Here is a 17,146-nt window from a genome sequence, read left to right as displayed (position 1 = left end):
CATGGACATCACGCAATAGGAGTTCACAACTGCCCGAGTACAAAGAAAGCAGAGTATTTACAACGATGGCCATGATGGCCTCATATCCTACCCCCACAAGCCCCCAGTCAACCACGCGGAGATTCTGTTCATGTGCGTGGGTGTTGTTCACACACATAATATGCCAGCATCATTTCTGAATCGCCGAAGTGTCGGACATCTGCTTGACAAAGACTCGCACATAATGCCGAGCATGTCTCAAAGCAATTAATGTTGTTCCTTATCGGTTCAGTTGTGAAGTTGTGTGAAGTTTAAGAACAAAAGAAAGTTTGGTGAACAGCTGATGTGGGCGTTTTGGTGACGTATATTCACCCAAATGCCCGCGCAAACTCCGTTCAGAAAAAGGAGGGACCGTGAGGGGGCAGTGCTTACTAGTTTTCACCAAGGTCCTCTCTGTTTAAATAAATACGAGTTCCGACATCCAACTGATTATTATACAAGTTCTAGTTATTGAGTTGAAAGATGTCTGGCAGAGGTAAAGGAGGCAAAGGACTTGGAAAGGGAGGCGCAAAGCGTCACCGTAAAGTTCTTCGTGATAACATCCAGGGAATCACGAAGCCTGCAATCAGGCGTCTTGCTCGCCGTGGTGGTGTGAAGCGTATCTCTGGTCTTATCTACGAAGAAACCCGTGGTGTGTTGAAGGTTTTCCTGGAGAACGTGATTCGTGATGCCGTCACCTACACTGAGCACGCCAAGAGAAAGACCGTGACCGCCATGGACGTCGTTTATGCTCTTAAACGCCAGGGTCGTACTCTTTACGGTTTTGGAGGATAATTAGGTCTCTCTCCCTCGACTAAATCCAAAGGCTCTTTTAAGAGCCACCCAATTCCTTATAAAAGATGATATTTCAGTTGAGATGTGGCTATATGAATGAATATGAACTCGTACAGAATGACGAATACAATTAGGGTTAAAAAAAATCTGCCATATATATATAGTGCGCACAAATTGGTGTGTGTGTATATATTTATCAACAAAAAAAAACATTTATGCATGTTCCATGCCGAATTGTCCTACCCCAATGAAACAAGAATATCTTCGAGCGCATTGCTGGACAGGCTTGACTCACTACAAGAAGTAGCCTAGGATTCTAGCGGCAGCTCGTTTGGCCCACTACAACAAGCGCTCCACCATCTCTTCCAGGGAGACGGCAGTACGTCTCCTTCTGGCCAAACAAGCTGTGTCGAAGGCCGTGACCAAGTATATAATATACCAGCTCCAAGTAGATCCGAATTTGAATCATGCTATCAAAAAGGCCTTTTTAAGAGCCACCCACATTCTCTTTGAAAAGCAATAATGTAATTATAACGAAATAGTAGAAGCTGCAGCAGCAGCAGCAGCACAACCGTTTGTCCATTAAAGACTATTTTGAGGCTCTAATCTCTCTACTAAGTAGGATATATGGGACTTTTGATCATATAAAATCTAATAAACAGGGTCACATGACTCCTGTTTTGATCCAGATAAGGGACCATTCAATTAACTTGTGTAATGTCTGTGACTTGGAAAGAAACCTTGGTTAACCTCTAAAGTACTGTAGGCTACCAATTCCACTACTAACCCCTGACGTCGACAAATAGGCCAGCAAAAAAAAAACATACGAAACTTACAAGGCAAGGCAGCAGGGCTGTTCTAGTATCATGTAGTATGTAATCTATTCTCAGGAGAAGGGTCTGGTCTGAGACTTAAGCATTAAACCAGTGTCAACTACTACTATATTGGCATTTGTGATTGAGTAGCGTTTCGCAGACAGTTTGGAAAATAGCTTTTCTAAATATTTGGTTGGCTCTTAAAAGAGCCTTTGGTTTTTCAGATATTGACTTGAAGTAATTTAAGCACGTTCTCCGCGGATACGACGAGCCAGCTGGATGTCCTTGGGCATGATGGTGACTCTCTTAGCGTGGATGGCGCACAGGTTAGTGTCCTCAAACAGACCGACGAGGTAAGCCTCGCTGGCCTCCTGAAGAGCCATGACAGCAGAACTCTGGAAACGGAGGTCGGTCTTGAAATCCTGAGCGATTTCTCTGACCAGACGCTGGAAGGGCAGCTTGCGGATCAGTAGCTCAGTGGACTTCTGGTAACGACGGATCTCTCTCAGAGCGACGGTGCCAGGCCTGTAACGATGGGGCTTCTTCACTCCACCAGTTGCCGGTGCGCTTTTACGCGCAGCTTTGGTGGCGAGCTGCTTCCTCGGAGCCTTGCCTCCGGTAGATTTACGGGCTGTCTGCTTGGTTCTTGCCATTGCTGCTTGTTCTTCTGGTTGGAATAGTATGAACACACATGCGGAACGTGAGTATATAAGGTCTATGACCGCATCCCCCGCCCCCTGTTTACGTCAGATTTTTTGTCTCCGCTTATTGGTCTTCCAAGTTCCCTCCTTTTGGCGCCTAAAATTCAGAACACAAAGCGCACCCCTAACTGCTTTGTCATTGATTTGATTCGACTCACTATTCACAAATCCTTTGCAATATCAATAAAATAAATTCACTTAAACATTCCCATTGATCAGTGCATATATAGGCTGATGCTGAAAAAAACACAGCAAACATTACTAAGCGAGCTAGCTATGTAACTTACAAACACAAATCATGACCTGATGTAGCCTGCATTTGCTTCAATACTGAGTGTTATAGGAAAAAACAGGCTACCATATTATGTGTAAAATTAACTTGTATTCATTATCGCTTTACTCCCTTCTTTTTATGATAATGGGACTGTGAAAGAAGGGAAGTGCGTTAGAATGTATGTGTGACTTTAAATACATGTAAAAATAATATTGATTTTGATTGATTTCATCTGGATTAGGGCAGTTACTTTTTTGCTGCCATTATAAGATGAGACGAATTATTGGTCGATTGAAAGGGATCATTACTTCTCACATACGCACAATGGAGGTCATGCCAAAGGTAAAATGGAATTTACTTTTCAAGTTATTTGGGTGGCTCTTAAAAGAGCCTTTTGATTCAAAGATTTTAAGGGAGGTAGTTTACTTGGACTTCTCAGTCTTCTTGGGCAACAGCACAGCCTGGATGTTTGGCAACACACCACCCTGAGCGATGGTCACTCCGCCGAGCAGCTTGTTCAACTCCTCGTCGTTACGCACAGCCAGCTGCAGATGGCGGGGAATGATACGAGTCTTCTTGTTGTCACGGGCAGCGTTGCCGGCCAACTCCAAGATCTCAGCAGTCAAGTACTCGAGCACGGCAGCCAAATAGACCGGTGCACCAGCGCCGACGCGCTGGGCATAGTTGCCTTTACGCAGCAGCCTGTGCACACGGCCCACGGGGAATTGAAGTCCAGCTCTGGATGACCTGGTCTTGGCCTTTGCTCTGGCCTTGCCACCGGTTTTGCCTCTTCCGCTCATGATTACAGGTTATGTTGAAAATTCGTCTTCAAATGCTGGAGACCAAATGGACATGTCCTACTATATAAGGCCAGCTCGAGGCTACTCAGTGCCTCAGTGGCTGAGAGAAGAATGCCGAGAGCCAATCAACGTGTAGTTCACTGCTGTACGTCATTTCAGTTCTATTTGGCTCTTGTACCACTTTCAACTCCGTATCACCATGTTCTCTGCGATTTAACACGTGGTATATTGTAGAAAAGTAGCCTAAATATGTTGGCAACATGAAGTTCAACATTTCCAGAGAAGAGGTTCAATTTTGGTCAAAACAGACCAACGAAGCTTCCTGTGGTGACTCAAGTAGCTTTCGGAATGCTGTTACAATGTAGCAAACTGAAATGGTTGTGTTGCAATATTTTGGATACTTTGTGACACATTTGGTACTGGTAGTGTCTGTTACAGTATAGCAAACTGAAGTGGTTGTGTGATGCAATATTTAGATACTTTGTTTCATGCTTGGGAGCAAACTGATGAATAGAATAAGGCCATTATCATTGAAATAATCATTCAATCCATTATCTTGAAATACTGTATTATACACCATAGTGGAATTCTATGATCTCTCATTTAACATTATCTCTAGTACAATGAGTTTGGCGAGTATTTTGTCAAGTCTACGCTGTGGCGGTTTGTTAATGTGTATATGGGGCAAGTCGGTCATTGGCCGCGAATGTACTGTATGTGCAATCTTAAGTATAGTCCACACTAAAGGAATAAACACATTCAGAGAAGATTTGTGTGGCTCTTAAAAGAGCCGTTTTGTTAACAGGTCAAAGGAATAAGTACAACTTTTACTTCTTCTTGGGTGCCGCCTTTTTGGGCTTCGCGGCTTTGGGCTTGGCAGCTTTAGGCTTGGCTGCCTTGGGTTTCGCTGCCTTTGCCTTCTTGGGGCTCTTTGCTGCCTTCTTAGGTGCAGCGGGCTTCTTTGCCTTCTTCGGGCTCTTCGCCGCCTTCTTCGGCGTGGTGGGCTTCTTAGCCGCCTTCTTGGGAGACTTTTTAACGACCGCCGATTTCTTGGCTGCTGCCTTCTTGGGCTTCTTGGCCGCGGCAGGCTTCTTTGCTGCTGGCTTCTTGGCTTTAGGAGCTACTTTCTTTGCGGGCTTCTTTTCCGCTGCCTTGTTCAACTTGAAGGATCCAGAGGCACCAGTTCCCTTGGTCTGGATCAGAGTTCCCTTTGTGACCAAATTCTTGATGGCCACTTTAACACGAGCGTTGTTCTTCTCCACGTCGTATCCACCGGCCGCCAAAGCCTTCTTTAGCGCAGCCAGAGAAACTCCCTTCCTCTCCTTAGAGGCAGAGATTGCCTTGACGACGAGCTCGCCCACACTTGGGCCAGTTTTCTTGGGTCGGGGCGCCCTCTTCTTGGGGGCCTTTGCTGGAGCCGCGGCGGGAGCTGGAGCTGTTTCTGCCATTGTATCGTTTTTCGCACAGTCTTCTCGGGAGAGCTGAGAGAATGGATTGTATACAGATTTTGTGGGCTGGATTTAAACCAAGCATGAGAACCATTTAGACTCAGTAGACTGATAGCTCTCCCGGACTATCTGTGGCGAAGAAATCGCTTGTGTTTTCTCCAAGTAGTTTCTGGTAACAAATATGAGTAGTGATACGATATTTACCAACAAGACGATGCTTGTTGTGAAGAGCAGAGTCTATACTTTAAAGTGAACATATGAGATATCGTGGTTGCGCTTTATCCCTTTTACAATGAATTAGGAACCTCTGGCGTCTAGGTGGAGAGCTTGCAGTTAGTCTTGTTTTTGTGAGGAAAACATGCACGAAATGATAGTAAAACCATTAAATCAGTCGACAAAAACGTGGCACAGACCAAGAGTTGAGTCTCAGTAACACGTAAAAGCAGAGACATTGTACTGTTTGTGAATGCGTACTTTACACAGAGGAGCTTTTTGGACACAGCGAAACACAGTTGACTAACACGTGGATACTCATCTTATGGTCGAACTATTACAGGATCAAGTGGTGGGGAAACGGAAGTTGTGTGGAGTATTGTTTTGTTTTTATTAGGCATTTGATAGCTGCTTAAGTAAAGATTCATAACAGTGAATAGACGTTTTTCTCCAATCAGTGTCTGAGGCTATTCTTTGAACAGCCCATATGCTGTTAGTGATAGTAATCGGGCATTACACCATTAAAACTTTTAATATTTTATTTGTTCATGTGCCTTGTTTCCCCTTCTCTAATATGTATGCATTGGTTTATATACATGTAAAACTGAAAGGTAGGTTATGTTGGTATTTATTTGGTTTATTTGGATTGTATCCTTGTCTTAATAAACACTGCTTCTAGTCAGAATATTAATGTACTCATTCACAGGGAGGATGTCTGCTGATCATACTTAGTATCCTTTATGTACAGGTGGTTACATACAAATACATGATTCCATCTTTAAAAAATGCCAGGACAGAAGTTCCACATGCACTTACATTGTCTGAGAGCTTATACTTGAATTGTGTGAAATGTGGCAGGCTAATTTGACAGAGGACAATGCCCTCTAGATTGAATAGAACCAAGATCACAGTCTTCAGATATGGACAAATATTTGAATTATAATTGCCAGCATGCTACAATTTTATCTGTGTACTGCAATTTATAGGTGATTGTCATTTGTAGCCTATATTTTTGCATTTTTTCTATTTATAATCCTTTAGTAAGTACATTTTAGTAATGATGAAAAAACAAATGTATTTTGTGTGATGTCTGCTATGCTTTACAAGACATATCATGAACTAAATAAGCAGTCGATGTCATTGCTCAGGATTTCTGCTTTACATAGCCATCACAGCCTCATATAAAATAAGCATGTTCAAAATATAGTCCTTTATACAGTCACTCACATTGCTTTTGAACTAATCTACTAATCAACCAAACCATTTTAAGGTAACAAGGGGATTTTTCCATAAAAGAAGCTTCTGAATCTGTACCTCACGGCCCAAGATATGAATGGAGTCCATTTATCACATGACAATGTTACTTTTTGGTTGGTTTTCTGTTGCTGCAGTCGTGTCTTTGCACCATCAGCATCACCACATGGGTGTCACTACATATATCAAGCAGACAGCATCACCAGACGTACCAATACTGAATACTCTGAGGAAGGCCTGAAGAAATGAGTAATGCTGGGCAATTCCCATCTCCATTTGACTGTAAAACCCCACTGTGCAAAAGGAGAAGTACTTCTTTAGCATGTCATCTAAATTCACATGTTCTGTTCAGCCACACGTCAGCATTGCTATTTACGTATACCGTCTGTTCTACAGAACTTGGGCAACGAAGCCGTCGTGTGAGAGGCAGGAAGACAGGAGTGTGAGTGACGCATGCATGCCTCTCCAGAGAGCAGCTTAGGCCTTAGTGGATCCGACTTTAAAGACAAGAGAGACACCCTACACAGAGATGGAGCTCAAGGATCTCAACATCTTTGTTTCCCACCCACCATCAATTGAACTTGCATTATTATTGTTATTATTGTAATGTGCACAGTGGTAGGCTGTTAGAGACAATGGTGGTTACCAGTTACCTTTGTCCGTGACTTGTGACAGCCAGAGCCATGTCTGATTAATTAGAGAGTGATCAGGACAGAGACTGCATGATCGCTGCATGAGCTCAAAGAGGGATGTAACAACAGTGGGCTAAAACTGAAGTGTTAAAGTCACAGATGCCGTCCCATAACAAAGGTGTTGGGATGTGACTGACTTCCTCCCTGTCTTATGTTGATCATTTCCATATCTTAATCAAATGAATGTTGCTCTGCCTATCTATAATGTTTAGCAGTAGTCCTATGCAAAGTTACTTTGAGTGGTGCTTTCCACTGACGATGGAGGATATGGATGTTAAATGTACATGTAAGCGCATGTTAAATGTAAACATAAGTCTTCTAAGGAGCAGTGATGGTGTTTAGCACTAATAACATACTTGAAGAACAAGGGCATCAGTAGATAGAAACGAGAAACATTGTATGTGTATGATTGTATCTTTAGTTTAGCAGAGGGTCAAATGCAGGGGTTTTACAGTCGCACTCTCTGGTGTTAGAGGATGTACTGCTCATGTGGTCTGAGGTGTGAAAAAAAATATGATAAGAAGATAAGAGCAGAAAATAGACCTCTTGGTTAAAGAGACACAAAACATCGTACACTGGATGAAACTATATGTGCTGCAAACATATTTGCACTCAGTGCATCAAACGCATATCAGTGAAGTGTGTCTGCTCTACAGCAATATTACTTTTCAGTTTGGTTTCTGTTGCTGTGGTTGTGTCTCCTGCACCACTAATCAGGTCAAGAGTTCATGGCAACTCAGGGTAGATAGAGATGATAACGTGGTATATAGTAGACGACACTGGTCTGAGGAAGTTGTTTGCGGTGCAGGAGTGGTCCATATGTCAGCAAGGGTCCTCACCATTTTGGAAAAACCTGTAGTGTAAAAAGAGGAGTATTTCGTCAGCTTATCATTTCCAGATTCACAAGCTCAGTCACTCGTCAAAGGTCATTCGGACGTTGGCAGACATCTCTTCACGAGAAGGTAGAATATTTGTCTCTAAAAGGACTGGCATTTTATGAATAGATTTGTAATGTTTCAATATTGTTTTTTGGTTTTTAGTCTCATGTGTTCATATGTATGCATAGGTTTGGTCTGCAAACACCTGAGAGGTTTTTTATTCAGATTTTTTTCGAGAGGGTGACCTGTCAGCCACTGGGTGAATTGATACAGATGAATCAGATTCAGCACTTATCGATAAACTATGAGAACTGAGTGGAATACCAATCAGCCAGAGGTTTAGTGCTATCAATGTACATGCCCTTACAAAAATGACTGTAGTTACTGGAAAATGCCTTTATAGTGCAGTTTTTCTAAAGGGTATTGTGGTACAATGCAGTTTCATATCCAAAATAATGCATTTCTGTACAATGTTCTGTACTGCTCTCTTGCATATGAACTGCAAGGAACTCCTCAAAAGCTTGAGTTTTGACACTCAAAACACAGCTGTTAAGACACTTGAAAGTGCAGGGTTTTTTTCTAAGGGTCAAATAAGATGTAACTTGTGTGTCCCAGTTTGTGTTCCACTTTGGGTGTTGTTTCAGTGTACTTTATCTAACTGCTACAAGCTTTGCAGTTCAACATCATCCAGTAGCTAAATGTGTGTTTTATTCATTAAAGCAGGGAAAGCACAGAATGGGTTTTGAAATATGGATGTTGGTGGCACTTTTTCACCTACACCGGCCAGGTAATAAATTATTACTGTATTTCCTCAGTGATATTATTTCTAACACACTTATTGAACATCTTATTCATTTCAAAAATGAAAACTGAAGTCACTAGTATTGAAGTTGTGTTTTGATGTCATTGACTCTTTTAGCTGTGCAGTGTGGAGGGAGTGTGAGGTACACCACAACTAAAGTCTGTGGTCTTAAAGGGACATCAGTGACCCTGCCCTGCAAGTATGAATATTCCTGGATTGGGCACTATCTTGGAGGAGAGTGGTATGAAGAGAGGAGTAGGAGAGTCAGACAACACAGCAACTCTAAATATCCTGACTGCAGCCTGAAACTAGACAAACTTACAAATGATCAGTCTGGTGTTTACCAGTTTCGGTTTTACACATTCCTTCGCCGGAGTTGGATAACAAGCAAACCTGGGATTGCAGTGACTGTTACCGGTATACAGCACAATCATTCAAAACCATTATGTCATTTTATCAGTAGGCTTAGCTATGACTAACTGATAGCAATGTTAGTATGTCATTGTATCTCAACTTCTGTCTCTCTACAATCAGATGTGGAGGTAAAGGAAGTTGACGCCGGGGGTATTGATCAGACTAAAGTGACCTGCAGCACCTCCTGCAGTTTGGGCTCTCAGTATGTCTGGTACAAGAATGGACAGACTCTACAAGGCAAAACCACAGCCTCCATACTAGTCCCAGAAGTGGCCAGTTACTCCTGTGCTGTGAAAGGTCATGAACATCTACGCTCACCTGCCAAGTGTAAGTGCAGAACATCTTCACTGTATTGACTTGGAACTTCCTTTCATTTAGAATGTATACTGTAGAATTATGTTTGTTTTTTTTCAGTCAGATAACTAAATGGAAGCTTAACAAACATGGAAAGCTGCAGTTGGCAAGTCTGGCAGATTGAGGGGATTTGGACAACATTTTGAATGCAAGCAACTGTCATGCCCCTCCCCCACTACCACCAAGCACCCTCCCATTGAGTTTGTGCTTAAATGTACCCTACCCTTATAGGGCTCGGGCACACGCCTTGCATTCTAGGAATATCGCCGCCATATTGGTAGCACACCGAACGTAATATCCATTCATTCAGATGCACAAGACAAGAAGCAGAAATATAGTAGCGATTTATTCATTTCCTCTTGCGATCGTGGGTTGCACTGTTACACCCCACTACACAGCAACATACGACCAAGAAGGCAAAAACGAAGTAACAGGAACACACTAATAGGCGGGAGTAAATCCATAGTAATCCATAGTAAACTAAGGAGTGAAGCTGCCAATATGGCTAGTGCCCGCGAAGTTTTGATGTCATGATCCCGAGCCCTGTTGGACCAGAAGAGCCTGTTTTTTTCCCCAAAAAACGGCTAATTTATGTTGTTCTGTCGGAGCATACTGTCGGTTTCAGTGAATATGATTAAAAAAAAAAAAAAAAAAAAAAAAAAATCTTGACTACGACACCTTTAATGCTCTGATTACAGTTTTTTTCAATCGCTAACAAGCGTTTGTCCATTCAGTTGACACATTTTCAAAACTCTAAATACAGTTAGCACAGCATCGGTCTTTTGTGGCCATACCATTCACACATTTCATGTTGTTTTCACACAGTATGCAGTCAGTGAATACATTTTCACAATGCTTACATTTTCTTAACAGACAAACTATATCTCCCAACAAAATAATGGATCGTTTTTGTATTATTTTCGAATGTTAACACACAACATCCCACAATAGTTAAATCAATATTCCAAACCTTAGATACAGTATCAGACATCCCAAGTCTCCCGGAAGTTCCGGGAGTCTCCTGCATATTAATAGCGACTCACTGATGCCCGCAAATTACTTCAAATCTCCCGGAATCTAGAGCGAGCGGGCAAGATCGCGCACACACGACACAGACTGTGCTCAAAACCGCGTACCGCTTCTGTGTAGCGTGCACACGACAGAGAGGCAGAGCGAGAGACTGTTCATGTGTGTGATATGTGCGTGTGTGTCTCATGAAGCATCCTGATTGGCATGTTTCGGTAAGTCAACCAATCAATTTCCAGTGTGGGCGGGATTATATCTCTTCTCCCGAACCGTATCAATAGGTTTCATTTCAAGTGCATATTATTCAGGCCGGCTAGTTGCCAGGGCTACATGAAAACAACAAACTCCTTAGACCTGTTTACATTAATAGTATAAGTAAGCCATAAAGTAATCTACATATTCTTACATGATTAGAAGTGCATTGGGTAGCCTGTATTGCCTTGTCTTCCTCTTTTTTTTTTTTTTTTTTTTTTGCGGGGGGGGGGGGGGGGGGGGGGGATACCTCCCTGAAATGACTTTTTGTAGGTTGGGATGCCTGCAGTATAAAACCTCTGCTTCTGCAATGTTATCAATTCAAAAGCAATATATCTCAGCTGATAATAAACAAACAATCGAATAATTGACACACAGATGATTTATGTTGGGTAAATTGGGCCAACCACAGCTGATTCCAGTCTATCTTAGACACAGTGGCAGGGGTTATTGCTCTCTATTTACATTGACACTTACACAGTAAAAAGAGGAGGTGATGTTTTTGGAAGCAGAAACAGAAAAAGACAAATACTGTAATGTCTGGATGAGGAAGAGTAAGAGTAAGGGGCCCAGGGAGAAGAGCAGGCCCAGTGAGAGATGCAGTGAGAGGTGCAGGAGCACTGAGAGGAGCAGGTGCAGATATTAGACACAGTAATATTGTGCTTTTTTTGTTCACACCCTTTTTATCTGGGCTTTTTGCTGTTGTTTTTTGTTCAGAATGCTCTTGTGTTTCATGGATATTTTGTTCACTGCAATGCTGTAAAACTTTTTCTGTTCTATCATAGTCTACTGTAAACATACGGCACCTCCTGTAGGCCTAGTGTTCAGTAAAAAAATATATATATATATATACTGGAATGCATTTGAATGTGAACATTACATCTGGACATACAGTTCCCAACCAAGAAATGTAGTGTAAAACTTCTGGATTGCATGTTTTGCATGCAAATACTTGTAAAACTGAAACATAAAAGTCTATGCAGTTTTTGTAATGTCAACAGTAGCCAGTATTTTGAAACCTAGTGTACTCTGATTGACTGCATGTATCTTGTGAAGTGAAAACAATCTTCATTCTTTGACAAAATAACTTCATTTTGAGTCAGGTTTCCAGTGTTTTGGTAAAGTTAGTATATACAGAGAAATGACGAGTTAGTGTTTATGTAACAAAATGTGGTGTAACAACATGGAATGTGCTTTTGAGAGGAAAATGATCCATTTGGTCAATTGTGTTTTGTAGGTGAAAGTCTGTGTTTAGAGTTTTGAAAATGTGTCAAATGAATGGACAAACGCTTGTTAGCGATTGAAAAAAACTGTAATGTGGCTTTTGGTGCTCTTGTTGGATGCATGATTGCAGGTGTTCCTGATAAACTGTGCTGGGGTGTGACCTACTCCGTTGAGAATACCTGTGTATTAATGGGCTCATCAGTAGACATTCCCTGCACTTATTTACATCCAGAACATGACGGTATCAACGAAACATTTTGGTTTAATAAACAAAAACCTAGCAATCACTTAGAAGATATACATTTGGATCAAGAGTACAAAAATCATGTTGAATATCTTGGAAACAAAAAGAGCAGCTGTACTCTGAGACTGAAGGACATCAGAGTCGGTCACTCTGGAGAATATGCCTTCAAGTTTACAACCAAAAAGGGAGAATCTTACTCTGGATTACCAGGAGTCAACATCTCTGTAACAGGTGAACTGTTTACCCCCTTTTCTTGTCTACATACATCTCTGTGAACTCTACCCAATGCACCCTTTCTGTTTTATCTACATACTGTACATCAATATGTTTTAATAGTCTCATTACAAACATTATCCTCCAGCTCTGCAGGTGTTGACCCCTCCTGAAGCTGTGACAGAGGGACAGAGAGTGACCCTCACCTGTAATACTACCTGTACTCTGAGTAACACCACCTTCATCTGGTACAAGAATGGGCAGCCTGCGACCTACACAACCAGAGACAGCAAGCTGCATCTAAACCCAGTCAGCAGTGAGGATGCAGGCAATTACTCCTGTGCTGTTAGAGGACATGAGAGTCTCTCCTCAAATGACGTCTCTCTCTACTTGAGACGTAAGTGAACATCTCTGCACTTCTTTAACTTGTGATATTAATGTTCTGAAGAAAATTATTTGCAGAGTAGCTTCAAAATGCTAGTGATAGATCATGTATTGACACAACATGTCACCCAACAGACCTTTTAGACAGACCTGAACATTATTGTTCCCCAAGTCTGCTTTTGTTAACTATACGCACACATTTACATAGAAAAGCCAAAGAGGAAACCTGTCTGCACACATGTTTTAACAGACAAGCCAACACATGTCTCAGTGTCCATCAGTCCTTCTGATGGAATGAAGGAGGGAACTTCAGTGACTCTGACCTGCAGCAGTGATGCCAACCCACCAGTACACAACTACACCTGGTATATGAAGAATGGAGCTGTATCTCTTGTTAGGGGCACAGCGGAGAGTATCAGCTTCAATGTGACCTCTAATACCAGTGGACTTTACTACTGTGAGGCACACAATGAACTTGGCTCTCAGAACTCTACTGATGCTGCAGTTCCTCCCAAAGGTCAGTGAGGTGTAGTTTTGAGTAAACACCAACAGTGGATTCATCTCTGGTTGTTCAGACTGTAATGGAGAGACACATGAGTAGCATTAACGTCGCTGTTTGGTATTGTGAGTCCATGTTGCTTTGGATTAAACAAAAGCATCTTATAAGTCACCTTTAAAATTCTGCTCTTGTGTATGTCAACCCTCACGGAAGGCCATAGATGTTTCTCTAAACTAAAGTATCACTGAAAACAGAGGTGATTATGTGAACTATTTCTCTAATAAGTTTGACATTTCCCCTTTACATTTTCCCTCTCTTAACTTCTCAGGAGCAGTTGCCATGATTCTGCCAGCTATAATCATCATGTTAATCGTTCTTGCGTTCCTGCTGATGCTTGGAATTCTGCTCTTGAGGTGACTAAGGGAGTTTTCTTCCCCTCTGAAGTACTTTTGCGCAAAAGGCGTGCCATGTATATTGCTTCTTCATATTATACATACATATGTAGTAATTTGTGACCATGTACTCTCAGCTTCATTGTAAATGAGGGCTTCCCTCAATTAACTTTCCGAGAATTAAAGAAAGGTATTCTACTACTACTATTAGATGGTGTATTTCATTATACCTTCAACTCAAAATGCATAATTCTACAAAACAGCAAGAAGAAAGCTGAAAAGACCGAAGATACAAGGGTCACCAGTGCAGACACACAGGTTACTTGGAGCTGAAAGCCTTTATTGTTGTCTGTTGTGCAAAAATCCTGCATCTTACATGAAACCATGCAAGCCTAACCCCTGCTGTTCTTCCATGACTAGTACACTATTGAACTTTCACTTCCTGCATCACTCTTAACATGATGTTCTCTCTTTCCTGACCAGAGTGACTCAGGTCCCGTGTACAGCACCGTTACAGTAAGGGCCACGACCTCTGACCCCACACAGAGAGTGACCACACATGATCAAGACGACGCTCAGTATGCCAACGTTCAGATCAGTCGCTCCAAAACTCAGGAAGTGCATCTATACTCCACGGTCCAGATGCCTCAAACCTCAGCACAGGATGACAATGCTGCCTATGCTTCAGTCTACTTATAGGGAGTAAGTGCTGCCACCAGGTGGCATTTCTTTTTATTACAACACATCTTGTAGCCTCTTACACATCAACAATCTACTTATAGTTGTACTCAAGGTGAGGAGACTGACTTCGAACACTTGTTGTGTAGTTAGTAGTGTCAGAAGAAGCATATACAGTACAGCTTCCCAACCAGAATCTACAACCCAGCTAAGCTCAATTGATATTGTGCAGCAGTTGTACTGACATACATTGAAAGTGCTGTTGACGTGTAAGCTTGCTTACAGTTTTTGTCAGTTGCTTTGGTACATGTCTCGAATCACCATGAGATTTGAAAAACAGTGCATTTCTCAAAACAATTTGTTCAAATAGCGAAACACTATGGATAACCTGCAAAAGGCAGTTTCTTGCTCAACATACTTAGTTAATCTCTCAAAACGAAATATATGTGTTAATGAACATGTCAGTGCATCAGAATGACAAGTCCCTGTGTCATGGTGTACGGATAAGACAGTCAAATGGCTTCATCATGTTGTCAGTATAACAGCATACTCTGGAGGGATGTTCTGATGTCAACTATGGCTAATGTTTTGAAGATCATTTTTGTAAATTGTAGGTTACACCTTAGTGTAAGTGGGAGTTTGCTTGCATAAGAGTGGAAGATTCACATTTATGACTACTTTTTACTGTAATTTGTTGACCATGTCAGTATGATACAGAAAGTAAAAAAGACAGCACTGCAAACTATAAGAAAAAAAGAAAAAAGTAGATCATACAATCATACAATCTCCGAAAACTGTAGTGCTGTAGGAATTACAGTGCAGTCTTCTTACACATCCTTGCATATTCCTGTCTTTTGGGCCACACATTCTCATATGACAACTTGTTCAACCATTTTGCATGTAAAGACCTAAATGTTGTGGGGGTGAGGCTATTCAGCAGAGAATTGTACATAATAATTAGCCTGGCTAGCGCCACTTCTCAAATGAGACGTGTTCTGGCAACAAGACGTTCATTTTCTCGTATTTGAAAAAATGATCTATTCATTGGGCATTGTCTATCAAATGTGTCTGTGCATAGCTCATCATGGTCTTGTTTTCTCCCCTGTTCTGTGATTGGTCCCCTATCTCAGGCAAAAATTTGGATGGATGTACCAAAACATTTGTAGCTTGTTCAAAGAAATGAGAAACAACTTGTTTGATGTGCACAAGTGACACAATGATAGGAAGACTGAACAGGTAGTTTTGAGAATTTAAATTTTGATCCAAGAAAAACTGCAATCTACACTGGAACTCGCTGGACCACAATGAGCAGAGCTCCTGCATGTGTTTCTCTTATCATATCAGTCCAGTGTCACTTATGTGTGCTGTTGTGTGATTGCAGAGCTGAGGATGACATGTGTAATCTACAGTACAGGCCACAAAGAATGACAGGCCTGGGAGCAGCTATCCAAAAATACGCTCAGCTCCATATAGAAAATGTTGCTCTGCTGTTTGATTATTTAGCACAACTTTCCATGTTTGGTTTTACAATTGGCCATTGCCATATAGCTACACGTATATAGAATCACAAGTTGTCTTTGTCCACATACTGTTTAAGTAATGACTTTGAGTAACATTGTTAAATACAGATATTATATATATTTCTTTCTGGACCTTATGTGTTTATGCATGGAAAACATTTGGTCTTTTTTTAATAAATACGTTTCCCATCCCATATTTGTGTATTATTTATTTATCTTTTTATTTCAAATATAAATGTAGGCTATTTAATAGGCTTATATGATTTACAAAACTAAATGTTGCTTTTATTTACATTTTACACAGCATTTGAGTTTTTCACAAGTTAGGGTTATATATAGGCTACACACTTCCCTCTTCCTTTTTGGTCTGTGTTGTGTTCTGTAATGCTTTACTGCTTTATTATTCTGCCACTAGGAGGCACTGTAACAGAATGTATGTGTGTGCAGTTACGTACTATGTTAGAAGAAGAAGAATGTATGAGTGATACTACACGCGTTATGCTGCTGCTTGATGTTTTCAGTAAAGCTACATTTGCTAAAGTACAATTTGCCTTATTCTGAAGCTCCACTACACCACAGTCTGCATTTGACACACTGCCAAAACCCAGAGAATGAGATTTAGTTCCAGGGAATGCCTGAGTTTCTCTCTCTCTATCTTTCTCTGTCTCTCTCTCACACACACACACTTTCTCTCTCTCTCTCTCTCTGTCTTTCTCTTACACACACACACACTCTCTTTCTCACACACACACACACACACACACACACACACACACACACACACACACACACACACACACACACACACACACACACACACACACACACACACACACACACACACACACAGCAAGAAGCTAGCCAGCTTAGATATTTCCACAGTGACGGATCAAACAACCAAACACTGTACCAAATAGTACTATCAGGGGTACAAAAGCTTGTCACTGGGACAGTATCCTCAAGGGGAAATACACGATTTGGAAAAGAAATTGGACATCTGTAAATACCCCTACAGAAATTAAATCTCAGGTTTCTGGCTTCAGTTGCACATAATGTGCAAATTAGGGTTGTCAACTTGCAAATAGATTTGTCACCAGAAGTTCACTGCAACTGTGCCATTGGTGGCGAATCACTGAAACTTCTCATTGTTGCCAGAACGTTACTGGAAGTTTGCCTCTAGCGACCAACGCTGGCAAAAGTTTTCTGCAAATCTGCCACAAACATTTAATTCTTGTAAGAATTGGACACACTGGAAC

The 17,146-nt window shown here is 41.4% G+C and overlaps 4 protein-coding genes across 4 annotated transcripts; 1 reads left to right on the top strand and 3 right to left on the bottom strand.

Moving 5' to 3' along the window:
- Positions 1 to 501: 501 nt before the first annotated feature.
- On the top strand, positions 502 to 813 carry LOC134078826 (histone H4). Its single transcript, XM_062534978.1, has one exon. The coding sequence runs from the start codon at positions 502 to 504 to the stop codon at positions 811 to 813; it is 312 nt and encodes a 103-aa protein (XP_062390962.1).
- Positions 814 to 1,849: 1,036 nt separating this feature from the next.
- LOC134090275 (histone H3) lies at positions 1,850 to 2,288 on the bottom strand. Its single transcript, XM_062544244.1, has one exon. It carries the CDS (start codon positions 2,279 to 2,281, stop codon positions 1,871 to 1,873), a length of 411 nt encoding a protein of 136 aa, XP_062400228.1. The 5' UTR covers positions 2,282 to 2,288; the 3' UTR covers positions 1,850 to 1,870.
- Positions 2,289 to 2,981: 693 nt separating this feature from the next.
- LOC134075513 (histone H2A) lies at positions 2,982 to 3,424 on the bottom strand. Its single transcript, XM_062530861.1, has one exon. It carries the CDS (start codon positions 3,401 to 3,403, stop codon positions 3,026 to 3,028), a length of 378 nt encoding a protein of 125 aa, XP_062386845.1. The 5' UTR covers positions 3,404 to 3,424; the 3' UTR covers positions 2,982 to 3,025.
- An 806-nt stretch (positions 3,425 to 4,230) lies between these two features.
- Positions 4,231 to 4,857, bottom strand: LOC134075497 (histone H1-like). Its single transcript, XM_062530860.1, has one exon. The coding sequence runs from the start codon at positions 4,849 to 4,851 to the stop codon at positions 4,231 to 4,233; it is 621 nt and encodes a 206-aa protein (XP_062386844.1). The 5' UTR covers positions 4,852 to 4,857.
- Between the last annotated feature and the right edge of the window lie 12,289 nt (positions 4,858 to 17,146).

The sequence above is a fragment of the Sardina pilchardus genome, chromosome 1, assembly GCF_963854185.1.
Source record: "Sardina pilchardus chromosome 1, fSarPil1.1, whole genome shotgun sequence".
In the NCBI taxonomy this organism is placed as follows: Eukaryota; Metazoa; Chordata; class Actinopteri; order Clupeiformes; family Clupeidae; genus Sardina; species Sardina pilchardus.
Note: the sequence above shows the minus strand (reverse complement) of the source record. Positions and strands in the feature narration are given on the sequence as shown.